This window comes from Zingiber officinale, chromosome 5A (assembly GCF_018446385.1).
Source record: "Zingiber officinale cultivar Zhangliang chromosome 5A, Zo_v1.1, whole genome shotgun sequence".
NCBI classification, from domain to species: domain Eukaryota; kingdom Viridiplantae; phylum Streptophyta; class Magnoliopsida; order Zingiberales; family Zingiberaceae; genus Zingiber; species Zingiber officinale.
The window spans coordinates 132,304,459-132,329,712 of record NC_055994.1 but is presented as its reverse complement, the minus strand read 5'-3'; the positions used below and the strand labels follow the sequence as shown (position 1 = coordinate 132,329,712).

General features: G+C 39.0%; 1 protein-coding gene across 2 annotated transcripts; it reads right to left on the bottom strand.

Moving 5' to 3' along the window:
- Nucleotides 1–1,065: 1,065 nt before the first annotated feature.
- On the bottom strand, nt 1,066–21,511 carry LOC121981877 (E3 ubiquitin-protein ligase GW2-like). Of its 2 annotated transcripts, none has more exons than XM_042534636.1 (8): nt 20,728–21,511; nt 20,486–20,537; nt 20,346–20,391; nt 20,190–20,271; nt 19,873–20,089; nt 19,670–19,763; nt 4,543–4,615; nt 1,066–1,929 (listed from the first exon to the last, which is right to left on the bottom strand). In XM_042534636.1, the coding sequence occupies exons 1-8, from the start codon at nt 20,917–20,919 to the stop codon at nt 1,366–1,368; spliced, it is 1,320 nt and encodes a 439-aa protein (XP_042390570.1). In that variant the 5' UTR covers nt 20,920–21,511; the 3' UTR covers nt 1,066–1,365. The 2 variants fall into 2 exon arrangements, with proteins under 2 accessions (XP_042390570.1, XP_042390571.1); XM_042534637.1 differs by having other exon boundaries at nt 20,190–20,239; nt 20,363–20,391; nt 20,728–20,818.
- Between the last annotated feature and the right edge of the window lie 3,743 nt (nt 21,512–25,254).

The window sequence follows — 25,254 nt, the reverse complement described above, 5'->3', positions numbered from 1 at the left end:
AAAATAAGAGAAAAAATAGATGAAAGAGAAAGTTGAATGTGAGAGAAACATATGATGAGAGAGAAAGTGTGATGGGAAAAATGAAGAGAAGGAAAGTGTGATAAGAGAAAATGAGGAGAGAGAGCGTGATAGGAGAGATTAAGAAAAGAAAAAAATATGATGAGAGAGAAAGTGTGTTGAGATAGAAAGAGTAATGGGAAAAAATAAAAAGAGAGAAAGTGTGATGAGAGAAAATGAGAGATTGAGAAGAGAAAGTATGATGAGAAAATGTGATAAGAGAAAAAGTATAATGGAAAAAAATGAAAATAGGAAAAGTGTGATGAAAGAAAATATGGAAAGAGAGAGAGAATATGATAAGAGAGATTGAGGAGAGAGAAAATATGATAAAAAATAAGAAGAGAATGAAGAGAGAGAAAATAATGAGTATGTGTGATGAGAGAGAATACAAAGAGAAAATGATAAAAAATGTGTGTTGAGAGAAAATGAGAAGAGAGTGTGTAATGAAAGAGAATGAAGAGAGAGAAAGTGTAATAAGATAAAATATGGAGAGAGAGTATGATAAGAGAGATTGAGGAGAGAGAAAATATGATGAAAAAATAAGGAGAAAAAAATGTGTGATAAGAAAGAAAACATAGAAAAAATGGTAGAAAATATGTGATGAGAGAGAAAATATATTGAGAGAGAAAATATGATGATAGAATAAGGAGAGAGAAAGTATGATGAAAGAGAACAAGGAAAGAGAGTGAAATGAAAAAAAAATTAAACAAATATACTAAAGATATTTTCGTCCAAAACTTAATTCTTATTCCTATTTCATCAAACCCCAAGAGGGGTGGATTTCATCCATATCCAAGCTTTTAAATTTCATTCCAAAATCTTAATTTCAATCCCATCAACCAAACACAAAATTTAGAAATAAATTTATTCCCTTATTCTCAAACCTCTAAATCAAACGCCACCTACTAATAGTAAAACGAGTTGCAGCATATAACGGTAAAAAAGCTTTGGTTGTAAATGACTACCTCAATTGAGGAAAAAACAAACAAACATAACTTGCTACCTACGTCTGGTTAAGTCTGTCACCAGGAATATCATTTAACTTCAAGCCCTATGAAAGAAAATATCCCATTATTTCACCCTCTAATAGCCTAAGAATTCTATGTGATTTCTTCCTCCACATTAATCAAAAGTGTCATGGGCTTCATGCTTCTTTTCTTTTTTTTTTCTTTTTTCACCATTTTCTTGATAAAGTGTAGTGGAAACCAACAATGAAAGAACAATAAAACCAATTGAGAAGAATAAAACAAAAGGGGGAGGGCTAGAGAAGCCAAAAAAGAGGACATTTCCTTCTTCCAATCATCATCACTACAGCCACATAAGTTCTTGTTGTGTATTCATCCATCCTTGTGCATCTGCAAGCGAAACTGACATGGCTATCATCATTTGCTCTTCAAAACTCTCTGGAACAAAGTATCCTTGATTCATTAAAGCTCGATCTGGGTATGGGATCAATGCATTTTCTGTATCCACCATAGCATGAGAACCAGTATAGCTGGTCCCTGCCTCGGCCATATCAGACCAGTAACAGCTTGAACACTCGCCCAAATCCCATCTTTGTACTTCCCTCTCAATTTGAGGAGGTATGTCAGACCAATGTACTGAAGAATTAGTCTGCACGAACCGTGTATTTTCAGCAGATAAGTTGCCTGACCGGTGAATCATGTCAAATACTGAGGTACTACTGCTCGGCATATTAGAAGCGGACAAGGCATTAACAGGCTGATGCTCGGTTACTGCAGCTGCACAAGCTAACCCTCCATAGGAAGATACTTCTGGAACTATTCCATGGGAATGGTAGGATTCCTCTGAAAAAGATGGTCCAGGAAAGAAGTCGCCAAAATAAGCTGGATATCCATGATAACCATGTTCCTGTCAAAAGAAACGTGTCCAATTAGAAACTAGGTTGACGAGACTCAAAAACTATTATTGTAAAACATGTAATTTTTATTCTCTGGGCAAGAACAAAAGTATTGGATATGATACAATCTAGAGGGACCTAATTTGACATATGCCTACTAGTTTTTCTGTTTTTCAGAATTACTTCAACGAAATGTCATCAGGAATGAACATATAAGAGCTGTTAGTAGATCAAACACATGAATTTGCACCAGAGTATCATCTAAACCGTGAAGAATTGAAGTTTCTAAAAATGAGTCTCATTTTGTGAAGTTGCTGCTACTCAAACATCACAATAAGTATTGGAGCCGAAATTTTAACCCTGCAATACGGAAAAAGGTAATCCTTTATTACTTGTGTCAGCAGTATAAACATATTACTAGTGTCAGTATAAACAAGATCCTTGTCGATGCTTGAGATTTATACTGTAGCTTGCGAAATTCAATGGCTAATCAAAGGAGATACATAGACTTGGACAGACAAAATAGCATATATCCATTTTTAAATTTTTTTGCAAGAATATAACCATATTTTGGCAGACAAATATGACAACGAGTTTTGGAAGGATATACATAAATATTTATTATTGTCTTTATGTCAACAGATTGTTGGGTATTGCAGGATATCAGCACTCGGTCCTTGTTAAGTAGTGCATACAGAGTGGGGGATTTGTAATATCAAAGATTCTCATATATTAATTAAGCTCGGCCAAGGCAAGGCTTTGGACTGTCTTGTCCACACTGGAACCAGATTGTATATTACGAGGATGGGACATGCAGGTATAACCGCTGTGGAGTCAAAAGGTTTATCAAAATATAACAGGAACTATTTAGCTTTATTCCAAACTGAATATAACAGTTGACTGACAAAAAAATGATAAAAACAGAGAATTTCTGTTAGAAGCCTAGAGATGTAAGATTGGAATTTTAGAACTCAAAGAAGCCTGTAGCATTAAAATACTGAAGAAATCTATCAAATCCATTTGGTTACGGTTGAAGTTTGACAGGCTATGGCTACAGTGGCGTTTAAACACTGATATTGATCAATAAAGCTGACCTTTTGCAAAAAAAAAAAAAAAAAGAGGACAGGCTAAACTAATGAAAAGAGAAATATTGGCGATATAATAACTACTACTACAACAACCAACATGTCTCAACTAACAAAGCTTCAGCAATAGAAGGTATAAGTCATATTGCTAATAAAATTATTTCCTCTTTTCCATTAAACATTATGAATCTGGATACATAAATTGGAACTTCTTAAAATATAAAACAGGAACAGGACAGCTATCCTATAGAAGTGTATAGAACAAACCAAAGGGTAAACTAACAACAAGATAAGTGTTCCCAGTCTCACTATAACAATGACAAACCACATATCCCAATTACCAAAGCATCGGCGATAGAAGGTATAAGTCATACTGCTAACAAAACCATTTCATTTGTGCGATTATTCAACAGTGATGATAGGAGGTATAATTTAACACCAGCGAGATAGTAAGCAACATTCTCTCCCATAAAGTTCAAAAGACAATTAAGATCCATGTATCAATAAGGGTGTTATATCAAGGTTCATATTGAGAATTTTTAAGTCATAAATTGTAAGATTCAAATAAAATATAATAAATGTTAAAAAAGAATTTTATTTTATCAAGAATAGTTTTGACATTCAATAATGCATAAAATAACATTCTGTATATCATTATAGATTAAGTTGATCTGATTCATGATAAAAATATCACTTTATATCTTACATTGATAAATGTACAAATTTTGTTCTCTTTTTTAAAAATTGAAATGAATGAACAATAGAAGATTTCATCCATGGAAAAATCATTTTTGATTCCATCCTCCCAGTCAACTTAGAGTCTCAAAAGCACCAACATAATTTAAGAAAGAAAAAGACAGACAATAACAAGAGGAATGGAAGACAGCTTTGAGATGATATGACTTCAAAATTGTCATAGGCATTTTGCCTTGTTGTCATTTTGAATCAATGCCATCAAACATTTTTCTCAGTCATTATTCGATGTTGAGTTCACCTTCCACTCTGTCTACATGACAATTTTTTATGTTATCATTCTATATATACAAAATTCCTTTCTTTTTTCATAATAACTTTGGTTTGGTTTAATTTCAGAAATATTGAACTCAATTTAACGCCTTAATGAGTCTGATCTATTTCTGATTGGTTCAAGTTTTATTTTCTTTTTTTTAGAATTGCATGAAATAAGAATCTTATCAAATTTGAATTGAATCAAAGTGATTCGTCATGGTTCATTTAAACAATTCATAAATAAAATCATTTTGTCTTACATATGATTATAATTTGCCAAGCATGTTGTTTGCAACTTCAGATATGACATAAGCATCATTGTGGAAAAATATCTAATTCTGGTAAAGGAGAAAAACTAGAGCCTTGACACTCCATGAAAAGGCAAGAAGATACAAAATGGATCCTGTAATGCTTACTCAAGCAACATTATCAACATAGCATCCTTGAGAATGGGCATTCACGTTGTAAATTCATTATTCATAAATTGCTACATTAGGCTCAAGTTCAACATGAATTAATAATATATACTACCTGAATCGAAAGGCAGATTGCTTCCATGACCATCATATTCATATCATCAAAATCCATGTCAAAATTGCCAGTCCTGCAGTTTAATAGTGAAAAAGATGTGAACTGATTATAAGGCCGATACATGCTGACTATAGAGTACAGATAAACCAAATTCCTAGACTTCAGGAAAAAACAATCAGGAAGAAAATTAATGCATGATGGTGCTGACTGGACTTGAGGCCAGCACCATACATGTATAATCTCACTGTAAAAGATGACAAAATCCAACAAAAGTAAAGCCCATTGGCTCAATCCTTAATGATTCTTCAAACTGTTAATATCCACTGAACATTGCAAAGTGCACAGCAGGTATAGACTGGTTCAACAAATACAACTTAGTGATAATTAGTATTTACAATTTACTTCATTTTAGATATGCAAAAAAATTCAAGAGGTTGTTCCACATGTGAGAATAAATTGAGACCACAAAGTAAAAAATGTTGAAGCATATCTCTATGATCAGACTATCACCTAATAGCTTATACTTTTGGAATGAACAGTCAAACACATTTTCACATGTAATTGGAGCCAAGTTATTAGGTCGGGAGTTTGTACCACTCCTTATTAAAATGTATAGTGCTAGTTATTATCTTTAAAAATTTAAATCATTTTTGCCATAATCCAAGCTGCAGTAGAAGAGAAGTGTAAATGTATTAGTATCTGAAATTAAGAAAATAAAAAAGAGCCTCAAAGTTAGAAGTCTATCCAGTAAAATGAAACCCCACATCCATAAATTGCCAAAGAATCTCAACTTCACAATTCCAATATTAAGTCATTTAACACTTTTCCCCTCCGGATTAGAGTTATTTGGTTCCAGGTCAAAAGGCACAGACATGTAGAATCTGTACATATTTATCTGCTAAAGCAACTATATGGTTCGTGTTTGACTAAGAACTTATCATTCAAAATATACCACACACAGCAAACCTCTATGAATTTGTTAAGCTTTGAAAATGTTAGACTACATGTTCTAGTTTCATCTCTCTCTCTCTCTCTCTCTCTCTCTCTCTCTCTCTCTCTCTATTCTATTCTATTTATTATTATGCTTTCAAACTTTACATATGTTTATATAATTGTATTATAATTATTTTCTCACTTGTCTATTTATTATTATGCTTTCAAACTTTACATATGATTATATAATTGTATTATAATTATTTTAATGCCAGTTTTGTAGTCTTGCTATGGTTGGTTATGATTTCCACCCCCACAATTCTGTCTCTCAAAATTGTCGGCATTGAGTTGTTATTAGGAACGTGAAGGGGTCCGTGGGATTGGATTAAGATCACAAGATTCTATAATTCAATACAAATATTTTAGAAATTTGATTTTTATATGTATTTGTTATGTTAATCACTATATCTGATATCATGAAGCATAAAAAACTTATGATAATAAATGATCCCGTCTGAAAGGGAAGAAGATAGCGCACTAGACAGATAGCTCTGATATTGACTGGACGAAGACTCCTAGCTGAAAAAAGTGACTCCGCGTGGTCCTACGTATCAAAAGGAACGTTAGTAATCGGACCAGGGAGGGATCCCCGGCACAGGTACTCCGACGCTTAAGTCATCTCGGTGAAGGCAATGAACAGTAGAACGAACGGTGGCTATGGGCGTGTAAAATTGCATAGCATACCTGCGCTAGTAGATGAAAACCCCCTTTTATAGTGGTATTGTTTATCTGTGCATGAATCTCAAGGCGTTTCTAAAAAAGGACAATCATAAAGATGCTCTGACATCTTTCACAAAATGGACCCGCAATCCTTGCGTTTGGCAGGGTGGAAGCTTTTAGTGTACAACTTACATCTGATATATTCTCTGTCATCCGTAACACAAAATGCCAAAAAAGGAATGTGAGGTCATTGGGTTAAGGGGCCTTTAATATGCTTAGTTGGCAAACCGACTGAATTCCTTTTGTAATCCGATTGATCGTCGTTTGCAAACGCAATCAGGTCGGATTTGAGGAATGTTGTCGGGAACTTGTTCTTCGCTCGGCCTCTCCGTTTGGCCCTAGAATTTGATCAAACCAAGTGTCTAGTTTGTCCGGTAGGACCATAGGAGCGATCGGCTAGATTACTCGGCCGAAATAGTTAACTGTACTATCCTCGAGTGATGTAAAGGACCTGGCTCTAGATGGTACTAACTCAAGTCATAGTTTCATCAGTACTGAGGGTTTGGGAGCCGATCAACCCAAGGGTCTGGTCGGATAGCTCTCGGCTAAGACAATCGTTGTCCCGACTGTTGGCCCCCTTTTTGACTTTGACCGTCATATCAACCGACCTCCAGGACTTTGACCCGACTCAGGGGCCCACTGTATTTGTCGTATCATATGCCTCCCCTTGAAATCTAGTTGAAGGAGGTTACATGTCTGACTGACTAAACACTTATGTTGTTTGTGTCCCTTGTCCTCCGATCGGATGCTCACTCTTTGTTATGCCACTTGGCTCAAGCTAATGTTATACTTAATTGTTGGTGATTCTGGGATCCCTTGTTTCTCGATCGGACGCTCATTATTAATGTTATACTTAATTGTTGGTGATTATGGGATCCCTTGTTTCTCGATAGGACGCTCATTATTTATACTGTCGCTCGGCTCGAGCTAACACTACTCTACGCCTACGAAACAGGGCACATCACGTCACTTACTAATTAATGCTCAGAATGATGAGCACGCTTATTTATCATAAACTTGTTTATTGTCTCTCATCCCTCATAAATGCAGCCTTTGCCTTGTTGCCACGTGTCGCATGCCTGTGATAAAGAATATCTGATGTGACAAGTGATTGTTGAAATTCAATGTGACTACTGACGATTAAAATTCAACGGTCCATATTAAACCTCTCTCTTCCATCTCCTTGATCGAACAGTTGTGAGCAGACGTCACTATGATTTTTAAGATTCACACTTTGACGCAGCATTATCGTTTCCTCAATCGTCTTCCTCTTCGCTTTCTCCTTTCTACTATCGCCGTCTTCCTCTTCGCTTTCTCCTTTCTACTATCGTCGGCGATTCTCTAAGCTCTTTGTTTTAAGTTTGTTTTTTTCTGTACTTCGTTCAGCTTTCTTCCTCTTCCATGGCTTCCACTCCCCCTGTCGCTATCTACGAGCTCTGGTGCACCTCCACCGCCTCCGACTTCAATGACAGAGAGGTGGACCAGATGCGCCTCACCTATTAATTCCCCCTGACCACCTCATCGTCATCCGGCCATGACCGGCCAATCTTCCTCCAACCAACTATTTTACTTTCTTAAAGGATCAGTTCTTTGTCGGCCTTCGTTTTCCCTTGCACCCTTTTTTCTCAAAAGTTTGTTCTTACTTTCATATCCCCTTACAATAATTAGCGCCTAACCCCATTAGATTACTGTGCGGGGTTATTATACTGTTCCGCCTGTACCGAGTCCCACTGCACCCTTAGGTCTTCCACTACTTTTATTACCCAAAGAAATCCGAACCGGGCATCATTATGTTCCAAGCCTGAGTGAGTGCGGTGTTTTTTGATAAGATGCTCTCATCCAATAAAGGATGGAAGTCTCACTACTTTTATCTCTGGCCGGTCCCTCCAGTGACCTTCCCTACCGGCTGACAAATGGAATTGCCCAACCCTCCCGAGCTGGGCATGTACCATAGGAGTCGGTCTACATCACAGCGTCCACTCAGCTATCCGGTCTGAAATACCACATCCATAAACTACTAGCTGAGGGCATACTATGCATATTTGGATTGAGTCCCATCCGAGTTCGACTGCCCGATAGCTTTGGTAAGAAATTCCGCCTCGTTTCACTGTTGACTCTAATTGATTTTTTTTTTTTTAATTTTGCACCAAAACTATGTAGAAAGTCTTATTGAGTAACTCCACGAAGTTGGCCAATGAGGAGATGGGCGCTTATGGGGAAGCCAAGCTGAAGAGCCACGGGCTGTTATCCATCTGCCCCTTCAAGGATCAGACTAGCAATGAGGAAGCCAGTTAAGTCGCGGGGAGTGACGTGGCTACAAACACTGAAGAGATGCCACCCCGGCCTTCCTTGTAGTTGGTAGCAATTCCTTCTGAGTCCACAAATTCTAGAGAACCTCTGATCCTCCGCCAACGACGCAAGAGGCGCCGATTGGCCACACTCGTTTGATCGGTCACACCCTTACAACAAGCCTCAACCGAAGTACCGACCATACGTCCACCCTCCGAATGTGGGGAGAGTTCCACCTCTATTCTTCACGAGGTTAGTGTGATCGGAATACTCTAGCTTCGTCTGAATGGACACCTCCACTTACTGAGTTGTCGGCTGGGGCAATTCCCGCCTGACCTGTTCCCTTTCTTCTACCTCCTCCGATCGAATCATTGCAACCTCGCTCCAAGATATCCTACGCCCCCAAATCCAAGTCCAAAAGTAAGTCCGCCACAAAGGAGCCGAGCGGGCAACCTGAGCCTAAGAAAATTATCATAACATTAAGGATGCCCTCACAAGAATGGCTCTCCATCAATCCTTCATAGTCGCTCGCCCCTAAGTACACTATCAAGATCCAAGGCCCATTAGCTCAAACTTGGGCAGCCACCCAGGCACGCATGGCCAAGAACTCGCCCGCGGAGCAAGCTACTCAGTTTTCACAAGACGTCACAACGATAAGCATTCTTCATTATTACACAATCATTTTTCCTAAGTGTCCTTAAATTTTCTTTACCTCATCAGTTCTGAGTGAATGGCTTGTCCCTTTGCCAAAAAATGGCGAGGCTAACCATGAAAACTAGCTTCTGAAGAACTCGACGAGGAGAGCAAGCACCTCTCAAGGCTCAGTCGGTCGGCTTAAAGCAAAAGTGGCTCATCTAAAGAGTGAGCTAGAGAACCAGTCGGAGCGACGACTGAGAGATGAGCGAGCTCTTTCAATAGAGAAGGATAAGGGCACGATCATGAGATCGAGATTGAAAGGCTCAAGAAGCAATTGAACACTTCCGATGTCTGCCTTCGCTCGGAGAACACTCAGAAAATTAGGGCTATAGAAGACTTCGATCTAAAGAACAAGGAAGTCCAAGCTCTTGTCCAGAAACTTGAAGATGCAGAGGTTGCACTTATCTCGAAGCAGGTCAGCCGAACGACCAAACAAATGTCAAGGACCTTCAGCTTGAAGAAAAGCAAGAGGCACTCACCTCCAAGGACACCGAGCTAAAGGCCCTAAAGGTTGAGTTAGAAGCTTCAAAGGCGGAGATGGCAAGCTACAAGGCAGGGGAGTCCGAGAGGCTAGAAACTTTCAGAGTAGAATATCTTTGCTCCCAAGCTTTAATCAAATACTCGCCGATTAGACTACTAAGATGTTCGGCTACAGAGCAGAAGGGGTCATTAAGTAGCTAAGGAAGGGTGGCTATCTGACAACAACCTCCCTAGGAACTTACAAGCTGCCAAAAGATTTTAGATATCATCCCAGCGGACGTCTTTCCTGATTTTTCTTGATATATTAGAAACTCCTCCTTAGCAAGAGCCATATAAGACTTAAAAACTTATGCTTCTTCAATGTATATATATTTGTTCCTTGTTTTTATGCCTTAAACGCTTTTTCTTCAATGTATAAGACTTATAACTCGACCGATCAGCTTGAGAGTCTAAGACTTGGTCGTAAGAGCAAGCTCCCTTACAACTCGGTCGATCTACTCAAGAGTTTGTGACTTGATCGTGAGAGCAAGCTCACTTATAACTCGGTTGATCTGCTCGAGAGTCTGGAACTTGATCGTTAGAGCAAGCTCACTTATAACTCGGTCGAACGGCTCGAGAGTCTGTGACTTGGTCATGACTTATAACTCGACCGAACGGCTCGAGAGTCTGGGACTTCGTCATGAAAGCAAGCTCACTTATAACTCGACCGAATGGCTCGAGAGTCTAGGACTTGGTCGTGAGAACAAGGTCACTTATAACTTGTTGATCGACTCAAGAGTCTGAGACTTGATTGCGAGAACAAACTAACTTATAACTCAGTCGATCGGCTCAAGAGTCTGGGACTTGGTCGTGAGAACAAGCTCACTTATAACTCGGCCGATCGGCTCGAGAGTCTAGGACTTGATCGTGAGAGCAAGCTCACTTATAACTCAATCAAACGGCTCGAAAGTCTGAGACTTGATCGTGGGAGCAAGCTCACTTATAACTCAGTCGAACGGCTCGAGAGTTTGGGACTTGGGCCTCTTGACTTGAATATGCCTGTATTCGTTAAGTATAAATTTTCAACAAGATGCACCAATTTACAGACATACCCTCAAGCCTGATAGGGTTGTAAATGATTCGCATTCCATGACCAATTCAAGTTTTTTGCTTCTGCATCTTAGTATAAACCTTAAGAGTCAATCAAAAGTTGATTGACTTAGGATATATTATATCATATTTAAATAAAAGACAATGTTATGCTTATTATATCTACTTTAGATCTGTGCCAGATGAATAAGTATAATAATATCCTAGGATAATAGGTTCTAATCTATAACATATTAATTGATTAAATTGATAGTAGGAAGTTATAGATATATATAGAACACTACTCCTAACTATTACTAATCAAATCTTAATATACAAGGACAATATTAATGCGTTGAGACTAGCATGTAGGTCAATTGATAACTTAATCTCACAAGTCATCGATATAAGATATCAAGTTGACACATGGGTATATATTAAAGAATATGTACTGAATTGACCCGCCATAAGAATATTTCATGGATCGTTTATGAGTATCATAAACATTCTCATAGTGGCTATTAGTATGAATAGCCCTTAGACCTAAAATCACTACGATTCCCTATGTAAGGAGCTGTGTACTTTGGGATCAACAAATGTTACCTATAACAAGGTGGACTATAAAGTTGATCATTGGGTATGCAATAAGTTATGCGAAAGGATGTAAGTGATGTAGATGGGTTATATTCATTCCATATGACGAAAATGATATCTGAGAGCCTTTTAATTAAGTAGGACTACTAAAGTGCATGCTCATGCTCAAACAAGTCAAAATGAGATATTGAGATCATTTGGTTAAGTGAGTTTAACTTGGAGATCAAGAAACACAAAGATTAATAAGAAGATGACACGATCTATGTCTCATTGATCAATCTAGATATCGAAAATAGAAGGACCAAGTTATACAATATAATAGGCACAACAAGGTTAAGTCGAATCTCGACATTCTCGTCACTTGGGTAGCAATGATGCATATCACTCATTGCTTATGTATCTAAAATGTTGTTTTCAAGACATTGTCAACGTTACGAGAACCTATTGGGTCACACACAAAGAACATATTGATTTGGAGATTGGTATATTTTAATTTGACTAAAATATAATGGACCCTAAGATTATAGGGTTGAGTCTAATCCGAATTTAACTCTTTGAGTTAGACTCAATGAGTTAGACTCAATGAATTCGGATTAGACTCATTGGAATAAGAAGTTAGACTCATTGAATTATTGGGTTAATGGCTTATTGGGTAATGGTTAATCCAATATACTAAATCCAACCCATTAAAAACATCAATAAAAATTAATGTAGATTAATTCAGCAATAATGAAAGAAGACCAAAAGGCAAAACGCTTGGTATTCATTGGATGAATATAAAAAAACCTTTTTAGTGAAATTTTATAAGACTCTTGATTTTCCTCTTCCTCTTCTTCTCTGGCCGAATCACTAAAGTGGCTAGCACAACGAAGGTGGTTCTTCTCTGAAGGATGAGTTTATAAGACAAACGAAGGACGTATTCGTGTGAATATTGAAAAGGCGTGGCCACTCTGATCGCGCTGAGATCCAACGAATCAAAATTGCTGTGGTAATTGTATCGTTCACGCAACAAAGATAATTATTCTATCTTGATAGAGTAGAATAACGTGTATACTATATTCGCAGGGATATCTAAAGGAATCGTTTTTTCGCTACGTACGTTATTGTTTTATACAAAAGATCCCTACGTCTGCCCCATTGTAGCTCCAACTTACTAACATCATAGACTGAAATTATCCTCATTGTATAAGTACCTCCGATCGGACTCTATGCCAACTTCCACAGGTACAACCGCTTCTCCACCGTACACCAAATGAAAAGGGGTTATACCCGTGGCCTCTCGGGGCATAGTGCGGTAAGCCCACAACACACTGGGCAACTCATCGACCCTAACTCCCTCCAAGATGACCAAGTCTAGTTTTGGGTCCTCTGATGATTTCCCTGTTGGTGACTTCCGCCAGACTATTACTTTAAGGATAAGCCATGAAAGTAAAAGCTTGCAGAATGTCATAACTTAAGTCCCATTCTTGAATCTTCCGTCGTTGGAACTATCTTCCATTATCCGAGACAAACTTATAAGGAATACCGAACCAACACACGATATTTTATCATAGAAACTTGATGACCATCCGCTAGGTTATCTTGGCCAGCGCCTCGGCTTCCACCCATTTAGAAAAACAATCCACAACTACTAGGAAGAATTTTCTCTGATCAGCTGCCATTGGAAAGAGCCCTACAATATCCATATCTCATTGATCGAACGGAAACAACTGAGGTCTTCTGTAGTTCTGTAGGTCGATGCGGAATGTTTTAGCATTTTTGACATAATAGACAAGTTGCTACTAGCCGAGCCGAGTTCGCCTGTAGAGTTGGCCAGAAATACCTGGCTAGTAGAATCTTCCGAACGAGTGATCGATCGCCCGGATGGCTTTCACATAAATCTTGATGCACTTCTTGAAAATATATTGTATATCGTCTGATCCAATACACTTGAGCAAAGGACAAGAAAAAACCCTCTTGTATAAATGATCACTTGTGAACCACACTGCCTTTTTTTATCATACGCACTTGCTCTCGATCAACTGATAAAATTCCTTGTTGAAGAAATGAAATTATAGGTGCTTGCCAATCACTTTGTTTCTCTACTTTAACTTGTCACTCAATGTGAGCTATCGATATGTTTGTTCGACCGACTTACCCAGTGTCCATGGGCTTATAGAGCTAGTCAACTTAGCTAACTCATCCGCATACTGACTCTAATCGGAGGATTTTCTGTAGAACCACCTCTTCAAACCTTACTTTTAACTTCCCGAACATTTCTGCATATAATCTTAACTGATCATTATTTATTTTCAAAATTATCAAATAACTGTTGAGCTGCTAACTGAGAGTCCAAGTAGATCAAGACTCGGGAAGCCCCCATATGTTTTGTTGTCTACAGACCGACTATTATTGCCTTATATTCCGCTTCATTGTTGGTGGCCAGATACTCTACTCGAACGAACAATTGCATTCTATCTTCATGCAGGAATATCATAAGGACCCCGACTTCACTGCCCTGCCAAGTGGACAATCCGTCCACATAAATTCTCCAAGTTTCTTCTGGCTCGAGACTTTGTATCTCCGTTATAAAATTGGCCAAGGCTTGAACTTTGATGGTCGCTCGGAGTTGATACTGTATGCTATATTCACTTTGCTATGTTGTCCACTTAATCAATCTTCCCAAAGCCTCTGGGTTGATGAGCATTCAGCTCAAGGCGCTATTAGTCAATACAATTACGGGATGAGAAAGAAAGTAAGGGCGTAACCTCCAAGCGGCTATGATAAGCTCGCACGCTAACTTTTCGAGAGCAATGTAGTGGCATTCAACATCTTTTAATAAATGACTTAAAAAATACACGGATTGTTGTTCCTTGTCGTCCTAACGCACCAACACCAACTCAACGACGTTTTCAGTGGCAAATAGGTACACCCAGAGTGGCTCACCAACTATGGATTTTGCAAGTACAGGTAAAGCAGACAAATAATTTTTAAGCTCCTCCAGCGTCTTATCACACTCGGCATCCCACTCGAATTTGGTGGCTCGGTGGAGTCCTTTAAAGAATGGTCGACTCCGATAGAACAACTTTAAGATGAATCGAGATAAAGCCGTGATTCGTCCGATCAGGCGGTGTGTCTCCTTCAAATTACGTGGCGAGAATTCCCCACTCTGTCACGATGTAGCCAAGGAAACATCCGCTCTGGGCCCCGAATAAGCATTTATTGAGGTTTAGCTTGAGTCCATACTTCCTCAGGATTTGGCACTCTCCTCTATGTTTGTGCATAGATCAGTAGCTCGAAGGAACTTGATTAGTATATCATCCACATATACCTCTATGTTTCTACCGATCTGTCTTTGTAACACCTTGTTCATAAGTCGTTAGTATGTTGCTCCCGTATTCTTTAGTTCAAACAACATAACATTATAACAGTAAATTCCTTCAATAGTGATGAAGCTAACCTTCTCTTCGTCTTCTTTGGCTAAAGGGACCTTATGATAGCCCTAATATACATCCAGCATGCATATCAACTCGCAGCCGACTGTTAGTCTACCACCTGGTCAATGCGTGGCAGAAGGTAGTAATCTTTTAGGCACGCCTCGTTTAGATCTCTGAAATTCATGCAGACTAGCCACTTGTTCCCGGGCTTAAACACCAACATCACGTTTGCTAACCAACTAGAGAATTGTACATGACGGATATGCCCGGCTTCAAGTAGCTTGTCCACCTCTGCTAGGATAATTTGATTCTGCTCAGCTCTGAAATCACGCTTCCTCTGTTTAATCAGCCGAGCGTCCGAGCGGATGTGAAGCACATGCTCCATTACTGTTGGTGAGATACCTGTGAGTTCTTGATGCCTCCGGCAAAGACATCATTATTGTGTGCTAAACACGCAATCAGCTCAGCTTTATGCTCCGGGCTCAGATTGGTTGCTACTTCAGTGACGGGGAGAGCTTCTTAAATGACATTAACTTCCAGTCACTGAGTTTTCCGAGCAACGCGAGCTTCGATCTTCACCACCTCCACGTAGCACTTACGTGCCAGCAGTTCATCTCCTTTTACTTTGCCGACCGAGTCGTCCACTGAGAATTTGATCTGCTGGTAGAATGTGAAGACAGTGGCTCAGAATTCGTTCAGCGTCAGTCAGCCCAAAATTACATTGTAAGCTGAAGGCATGTCCACCATAATAAAGCTTGATCGACGGGGCCTCATTAGGGGCTCCTCCCCAGATAGATAGCCAATCGGATTTGTCCGATCGGCTGCACCTTGTTACGAGTGAATCCGTACAGAGGCATTACATTAGTTGTAGCTCGCTTTTATTTATCTACGGTTGCTCAAACGCCTTTATGAAGATGATATTTACATAGTTTCATGTATCAACAAAAGTACGATGTATATTATAATTTACTATAACAGCCTTAATAATCAAAGTGTCATCATGAGGCATCTCCACCCCCTCCAAGTCTTTAGGTCCGAAACTAATCTCGGACCCCTGTGCTTTCTCTTGACTACACCCGACTGCCTCATGATGGTCGGGCCACCTGTTATCGTACCAATGCCACCCCGAGCAGCATTGCTACAATTTTCTTCTTCTCAAGTCAACTGGCGAGGATGTTCTGCAGAGGCCAAGCTGGTGCTCGGTTACTGTTAGTTCCGATCGGTCCTCTCAAGGCTTCGCCTTGGGGGTTATTGTTAGTTCCGATCGGTCCTCTCAAGACGATCATTAACGAAACCCCTTGATTGGCCGCTCATAATATTTCCTGATTATAATGATAGCAATCTTCAGTGTTATGCGTTCCTGACCGGTGGTAGGTACAAAATATCAGAATCGATTGACGGGACTCAAAGAATCGCGTCTGCTCAGCCTCTACATGTTGGACTGCATTCTACCTCTACTCGTGGTGATGTGACATATGACCCAATAGGGGCCCTTTAGGCGGCAGAGTAGGAGGAGGAGCTCGACGCTCGGGAACAACGACAGGAGCAGAAGGGGCAACCTCCTTCCAAGCAGAGTGAGCTTCTTCCATGTTGATGTGCTTGGTGACCCGCCCGAGAAGATGGTCAAAGTCCCTTAGAGGCTTCTTAATAAAGGATTGGAAGAAGTCAACATCTGTGAGCCTTTGGGAGAGGGCGCTCACTAAAATCTCCGGGGTGGCCGAAAGGACATCCATGGCTAACTGATTGAATTTTTAAGCCCTCAGCGTCGCTTTGAGCCCTTGTTTGAGGAAGAACGAGCTCAGCGTCGTCTTATAGTAACGACGGCTACTAGCGAAATGATGAAAGAATATTTTGCGGAAACCCTTGAAGCAGCAGATGGACTCGGTCGGGAGCTTGTTAAACCATCTCTGTGCCGAGTTAGAAAGGGTGGTGAGGAACACTCGACACTTGACTCCGTCTGTGTACTAATGGAAGATAGCTGCATTTTCAAATTTGAGTAGGTGGTCCTCCGAGTCGGATCGAAAATAACTCGGCGGTTTATCTTCCAAGATTTCTGAGGAGATCGGCACGCTCGCTCGCTCGAGAGAGCCGCCGACCATTGGATCTTTACCTTTCCGAAGATCACAGGTAGGTGTATTTTCAGAAGACGATCCTTGGGGCCTCTTTCTACTTAGCCCATATCATCAAGGGGCATGCAGAACAACGCCCGATGTATGCGATGGTCGATGGGGGCACGGGTGGAAGGTTGGTCGGATACACTGCGCTTACAGTAAGGCGGCCGAGGGAGGATGGATCAATTGGAACCTGATCGGGCTTTCCACTCGGATCCTGCGCTTGGCCTGAGGGTCGGTCACAGATTCAGTCGAGTTGTTGGGAAGAGGACACCCGGATGTTGCTTGTTGTTGTTGGCCCAATCTAGCCACTCAGGCAAGAATTAACAGTTCTAAATCTTCTTGAGACAAAATTATCATGATGAGTCATCCAGTATCGTCCATCTTTGTGTTTTAGATGCAGGCAAAGATTACTATAGACGGCGCTAACTTTGATCCTGTCCAAAAGCAGGGAAGATGGTGCACTAGGCAGATGACTCTAATGTTGACTAGGCGAAGACTCCTAGCTGAAAAAAAAGACTTCGCGTGGTCCTACATGTCAAAAGGAACATCAATAATTAAGTCAAGGAGGAGTCCCGACGCAGGCACTCTAACACTCAAGATCTCACTGAAGGCCATGAATAGTAGAACAAATAGTGACTATGGGTGTGTAAAATTGCGTAGCATCGCGTATGCATAGCGTACATGCGCCTATAGATGGAGACCCCTTTTATAGTGGTGTTGTTTGTCTATACACAAATCTCAAGGCGTTTCAAAAAAAAATGCTCTGACACTTTTCCCAAAATGGACCCGTAATCCCTACGTTTAGTAGGGTAAAAGATTCTAGTGTATAGCTTGCATATAGAATATTTTGTCATCTGTGACACAAAATGCCAAAAAAGGAATGTAAAGTCGTTGGATTGAGGGGTCCTTAATATGGTTAGCTAAGTCCCTTAAATAGTCCAATCGATTGTCGTTTGCAAGCACAATCAGGTCGGATTGGAGGAATGTTGTCGAGGACTCGTTCTTCGCTCAGTCCCTCCATTTGACCCCGGAATTCGATCGAACCAAGTGTCCAGTTTGTCTGGTCGGACCATAAGTCTAATCGACTAGATTACTCAGCTGAAATAGTTAACCATGTTACCCTCGAGAGATGCAAAGGACCTGGCTCTGGATGGTACTAACTTGAGTCTAAATTTCATTAGTACTGAGAGACTCGGGAGCCGACCGACCCAAGGGTCCGATCAGATAACCTCTCGGCCGAGACGATCGACTGCACTGGCCCCGAGTGTTGACCCTCTTTTTAACTTTGGCCTCCATATCAACCAGCCTCCTGGACTTTGACCTGACTCAGGGGCCCACCATATTCGTCGTATCAATAAACATATTAAAAGCACAATAAAATTGTTAGCCTTCCATGTTTATCTAGTAAGTAGCAACTTTTATAAGATAAATGATAAGCACAACATGAATAATAAGATAATGATAACAATGAAAAGGATTATTCCACTAAGGGGTTAAAAACAATCTCACATAATTGAAAAGTTATTCAAATTATGACATGAAAAAAATGTTAAAGCGATTATCATTATTTAGAATGTTAATTGAATGTAAATATATATAATTTTAGCCTTTTTTCTTGGCATCAAAATCCTATGTAGGAATTTAAGTACGCATAGGATCATACCATAGCTTCATGAGATCCAATCTCAACTCAAATCCTACTAGGGTTCATAAGGCCGCAAGAGAATAAGCTTCAAATCACAATCCTGACTACCCTACTCTCTATCTCTCATTGCCCCTGTTTCATTTGACTGCTATAAGCCTACCATGTGGTTCTATAGCTACATAAACCATGCAGTGGCACGGTTAAAAAAGAGAATTAATTCAACTACTCCTTCACTTATCCATTAAATTTATATTTATCTTCCTTTGTTTCTACAGAATAAGTTATTCTCTCTATCTTTCCAGAAATAGTTATTCTGTCTATTTTGTCAGGAATTAGTTGTGGGCTTATTTTTCACCATAATTAGTTGTTTTATTGAAGACACTGCACCCTTTTGGATGCAATTAAATAATCAATATATGGGATCTCTTTTGTATCAAGCAAATTTATGAGACAATATACTCCTTTCCCATTAGAAGTAGATCTCCTCAAAGTGATCATCCCCTTTTCCTTTCCATTTTTTGGTGATCACCATTAAACAAGAACCAATTTTCTAATAACTTAGTATCAGATCTGAGAAAACCAATTCAAATTTTCTAGGGTTTCGAGTTTATATCCGACTGCAATAATCACGAATTGGACAATTACTAGAAGAGAGTAATAAGGTGGTTATGTTCATTGTGCATCCGGCTCAATGATCCAAAAGCTCATTTACGATCTTCCTTTACTGGACAGGTTGCAATAATTTGAAGAGACATATCTTCAAGTAAAGAAATTCTAAGAAAATGAGGAAAACGAGAAAATTATCAATTTTGTAAATATATACAACCAGATTTGGCAGCTACAAATTCAGACTTATAATGACGTTTTAAAGAATTAGTGTACCAAACATGAGCAGATTCAGAGTTCAACATGATAGAAGTCCAGCCAAAGCCACTAGTGGAAAGGCAAGAGTAGCAAAGATAAAATACTAAATTGGTCAGTCCAATTTATGACGAATTCCAGAAAATGGTATTGGACATATCAAAACCAAACTACTGCAGACAGGATAATACATCAGGAATAGTATCAGAACAAAACTATTGAATTAGTATAGAAATTGGAACAGTTTCTACCTGTTTCTAGAGTTTGAAGGTGCTGGCACAGAGCATGAGGCTTGAGATGGAAAGATTTCACTAGTTTGTGTAGATAGTTTAAAAGATGGTACAGCTGTGTTGTTAAGGCAACAAAATGGAGCATACATTAGGTCAATTTTAATAATCAGATCTTAGAACAGTAGAGAAAATGTCAAGTGGGGGAACTAGAAGGGAGGTGTCACCTATGTTACAGTAGTCATCTGTTGGATCAATTGTTTTGCTTGACGAACATGAATCTTGTCTTTTCTTTAACCTTTTTGCTTCATCTTGAATTTCACCCTCTGCGCTGATCATTCTTCTAGATGAACTTGTATCTTGTCGTTTCTTCAGTCTTTTTCCTTCATCTTGAATTTCCTGCTGTTGAATCCTTATTTTTGCTTCAATGACTTTCTGCTCTTCCTGTACTCAGAAGAAAATATATAAGCATGAAAACCAGAATGGCAATTCATATATCTATGAAAAAGGTGAACCGAGATAATACAAACTAAAAAAAGCTTACAACTTCTTCCATCCCCTTCTCCTCTTTTGTCTTCATACCATGGTATTCGACTGCATAATTTGAGGTTTTGCAAAATGGACACCTATTAGGTTAAGTATTAAACTTTACATAGTGCAAATTCCAAACAACTAATTGCCAATAGAAAACAAAGGATACAGTGTTGGCCGAGTTACATTTGGTGGCTTCATTTGAAGGAAGCACTCTTCAAGAAGAATCATACATTAATCAGAATATATATAACCTTGATGAGCACAACAGACAAAAATGGACTTCACAAGATTAGAGATTCACATTACCTGTGCATATCTCTTTCATGCAACACCTTGACCGATTAAGACTGGGATAATACTACAAAAAAGATTAATTTAAAAAGGTGGTGAACAGTCCAAATTAAGTAGCATATATAAACAAAAGGGCTGCAAATGACAAGGATTAGGCTATGAGCAGATTACGGCTTGAAGTCAGGCATATGTCAGGTTTTGCTCAAACGCAGCAATCAATTTGAATTCTAAACAATCAGGACAAAAGAGATAGATACCCAGAAGCAGATGGGACACTCTTCCAGATCAAGAGCGTATTCGTCGCACCCAGGGTAGCAAGGCGCCAACTTGGATTCGAGTATGAGTTTCCTCAACTTCTTCTGGTCAATGCCACGATGTTGGTAAAGTCCCTGCGGCCTAGTATACTGTTCATCCACAACCTGCCTCTTCCTCCCTATCTTATTCCCCATGTAATCCCACCGCAACAAGACGGAATACCAAATATCCCCGTAAAGCCCAACTTTCCCCCAAACGTTCACTTCTCGATCTCCCTCAACATCCCAGCCTCAAACTTCAAAAAAACACATCAGACAAAAAAGAGACCTAATTCCCTTTCACGAGCTCATCTGCGAGTAATAATTCATACGCCGGAACCCTAACTCCCTACACCAGATCGAGGCCGGAAAACTCTCCACTCTCTCGCACTAGCCTCTCAGGATCGAAACCCGCATCAAAGCCGCGCCGAAACCATATCAGAAACACAAATGCGAGGCGCGGATCTCAATTCGAAGCCGCGAATCACATCATTCCTGGCCGAAGCAGGAAACCGAAGGCGTAGAACGACAACCCTAGACCCCTGGCTTCGGCTACCAGGCAGCTCGCCTCGCTCGCCCTTCGCGTCCGCTGGCACCGCAGGAGGGCGGTTGGGATTCAGCCGTACGAAGAAGGTTGGAAGCAAGGAGGAGGAGGAGGAGGAGAAATGATTGGAGGGAGGAAATGGTGCGGTGGGTGGGCTAGCGACGCAGAGGTTTGAACTGTGGTAAATAGCGGAGATCGATAGCACGTAGCTTCGGTCGTCACTGTGCTTGGGATATAGTATAATCTGTTTCCTAGCGCTACGGCTACGGCTATAGCCATCGCTACTGCAATTGTTGTGTCGGCGTGAGTGAGATTGTGATTGTTGCTTGCCATGTATGGTATGATTTTATCGGACGGTTGGGATTGCTGTACTGATGCATCCAACTCACGCTCACCCCTCACGCTGTCACGCACACGCGAACGAGGAGAGAGGCGAACAAATAAACAGTAGTGGTGTAGTTTTTTTTTTACGGTGGTGGTGATGGTGGTGGGTCTGGCCGTCTGGGGATGAAGGCGGTCAATGGTCAAGAGTGGGGCCCATGGCACGTCTCCGTCATTCGACGTGTCGATTACTAATAATAAAATTTATAAGAAAAAAAATTATATATATATATATCTTACTATCTTATTATTATTTTATTAAAAATCTCTCCCTTTTACTAACTAATTTTGATGAAACCTAAAATGTATTTACATTAATGTTCTTTTTTCTATTCACACTAAAAATAATTTCAAAGTTTATTAGTAATTTCACAAGCAAAATAATATTGTTTTATATAAAAAAATATAGTTATCTTTAGTCTCATATCTTAGAATTGACAACACTATAATTAAAGAAACTTCTATAAATATTTTAGGTCGACGATGTTAAAAAATATATTTTTCTTAATTTTTTTTACTAAGACAAGTATAATATTAAATTAAAATAATTTTTTTTATAAGGAAGCCCATTAATTTTTCTGACGAATCTTACCCAAATAATTAATTCTTGGTTCATAAGGGTGACAATAGAAAATCTAAACAATTCGGATTTTCAAAGACCCATTGGTTCATAAGGGTGACATTAGAAAATCCAAACAATTCGAATTTTCAAAGACCTAAATAATTTATATATTATTATATTACACATGCAACGCGTGTGCACGATCACACTAGTATATATAATGTAACAAGATAAAATAAGATCTAGGTCATTGAATAATTTTAGTCTAACTTTTATATATATATATATATATATATATATATATATATATATATATAAAATGTAACAAGATAAAATAAGATCTAGGTCATTGAATAATTTTAGTCTAACTTACTTGATGGAGTAAAGAACTTTATCATTGAAAAAAAATAAAGTAGAATTTGAATTATTCAAGCTCTTAAGAGTGCATATTTGATTTTTTTAATTTGTAATCGATTTAATTTATCTAATAATTGTTCCATGAGAGTCAACGGTGTACAAACTGTTTAATAATGATATTTTCAGATTTATCAAATTAATAAATCAAATGAACATCTCTTTTAAAAAAAATAAAACTAGAAGGACATCTCATTTTCTGAGAATATTTTTATTTAAAAAATATTAAAGCATATACCATTAGTTACTATAATATATAATAATTAATATAATTTTATTTTAATATTATAACGGCTACTAGTAACTTTTATAATTATATAATAGCATATTTAGGGTTAACGTCCCAGCCATATATTTTTAGTTGTATATCTATATTTATTTTTTATTATATTTATGGAATCGACTCTAAGGATCGTTGATATGACGATTCTATATTTTTTTTATAATAGCTATTTAATAACTCCTATAACTATTTTAAAGTAATTGTAATCGATTGAAAAAATAATTTTAATAATATTTAAATATTTTTTACCAATTTAATAAATAATATTTTGATATAATTCTATTCTATTTAGAATTTAGTCTTTAAAATTTGATAGTTTAAGATTTGTGATTTAAAGTTTACTTATAAATATGCAGTAGCTACTTAATATATGTAGAATCCTAAAGTCACTAGAAGGGGATGAATAGCGATCGTCGAAAATTGCGATTGAAAATGAGTTATGTAGCGGAATAAAAAATAGAAAATAACGCTAACACAAATTGTTCTACTTGGTTCAGAGCCTATAACGACTCCTACTTTAAGGCCCGCGATCGTTGATCGCTTTCGTTAGGCAATCACTATCAGTTCGCAAAAGGATTACAATGATTGAATACAAGAATTGAAAATAAAATTTGTTACCAACAAACAAAAAGGAAAATGAAGTATCTTATTCCTCGAACTTCGGAGCAGCCTTTCAATGCCGCCGGAGCCTTTTCAAAGCAGCACTTGAATATGAAAGTTATAGTCAATGTTGTTCTGAAGCTACTAATCGAAGCCCCTTATATAGGGTCATTCCGGGTGCCTGGAACCCCTCCGGGTGCCTCGACCATTGCTAACGTGATGATCTTGTTAGGATGTATACTAAAAGTCTAGCTTTTTGTATGAACATTTATATTTTGAAATGAGAATCACTCTAGTCAAATGTTGTATGTTAATGCAGTTGTCCATTTAATTTATATTGTAAATAACATGGTGTGTGGTGTCACACAAAAAATCATGTTATCAGTTCCTTATAAATTATAAATAGTAGCTCACGACCGAGATGGATAGGGACAAACCATTGGAACGGCTGTAGTGTAATTTGGAATTAGTTTGTCTTGACTATATAATTACACTAGTAAACTATGTGTGTATTGAGCAGAACCATTTGAGGTTGTTCTTTTTATACTAACTGTATAAAAGAAGAAAACCTCTGTTATTATGGATGTGCGTACTCTTAATCTCGATATAATAACAAACACATATACTTAGTATTTATTTCTTAAATTTATCAAAGGGTGAGATTTATTCAGTTAAATCAATAGACCCGATAAGTTGGGAAATAATATTATTTATATGGTGTGTTGTTGATTATAAAAGGAAACTGTCCTAGTAATCTAGGTTGATGATGTCTTTGTTGGAACCCCAAGGTGTTTTGATGTGATCAAACAAGTTAAGTTAGGTCCTGTTTTGTCTAACCCTTGTGTCTAAGTGTGCAGGAGCTTACGAACACAGGAAGTCGAGCAGAAGACGCGACTAGCGAGAAGGACGGCATGGGGAGAGAGCTGACGGGCTCGGTGCGTCCGAGGGACGAGGTGACCGCGAAAGAGTACACCGGTGGACGAGAAGAACGTGCGCGGTGTTCGAGGGACGAGAAACCGGGAAGGAAGGCTGCTCGAGGAGAAGACCGGAACTTGGGTTCGGGTGAGCCCTATTCCGGATGGCCAAGATCACCCAAGCTAGCGGAGCCGGAGCGAACAAGACCCGGACCGAGACGAGCTGAATCAGAGACGAAGAAGTCAACATCTGTTGACTTTAAGGCTCGAGGCGCTTGGAACCATTCCGGGCGCCCGGAATGAAGATTTTGACCATATCGATTTTAACGCGATCTGAACGTTGGGGGATAAAGTTTTATCCCCCCCCCAGGGCGCTCGGAACCCTTCGGGGCGCCCCGACCAGTGCTATAAATATAGCACTGGTTTGCACAGATCTTCAATCTCACTTGTAATCAACTTCTGTGTGCCTTACTTTTCTGTCTGTGCTTTCAACGCGGTAAGAGGCTACTCCGCCCAGAGGAGAATCAGATAGTGCGTCATCTTTACCTTGGATTAGCAATCCTCTGATTGCAAACCAAGTAAACCCTCTGTGTCTGAATTAGTTTCTAATTAGTCTCTTTTGTTTATTTTTTACGAGTTCTTTTAAATTAGTTGAATATCCGAGAAAGGTTTGTGGTTTATTTTTTGTAGGGTAATTCACCCCTCCCCTCTTACCGGCCTCCAAAAGAACCAACAATCCCTTTGAAGAGCTCATAAAGATTATCATGTAAACCCTGCAGGTGGACTTAATTCG

Bases quoted from the DNA above. Each gene is read 5' to 3' on its own strand.
- LOC121981877 (XM_042534636.1), bottom strand. From the start codon at position 20,919: ATGGGGAATAAGATAGGGAGGAAGAGGCAGGTTGTGGATGAACAGTAT. The intron at 20,272-20,345 runs GTATCCTTTGTT...TTAACCTAATAG, and splicing joins AATGTAACTCGGCCAACACT to GTGTCCATTTTGCAAAACCT. The intron at 19,764-19,872 runs GTGACACCTCCC...TTAACAACACAG, and splicing joins AGATGACTACTGTAACATAG to CTGTACCATCTTTTAAACTA.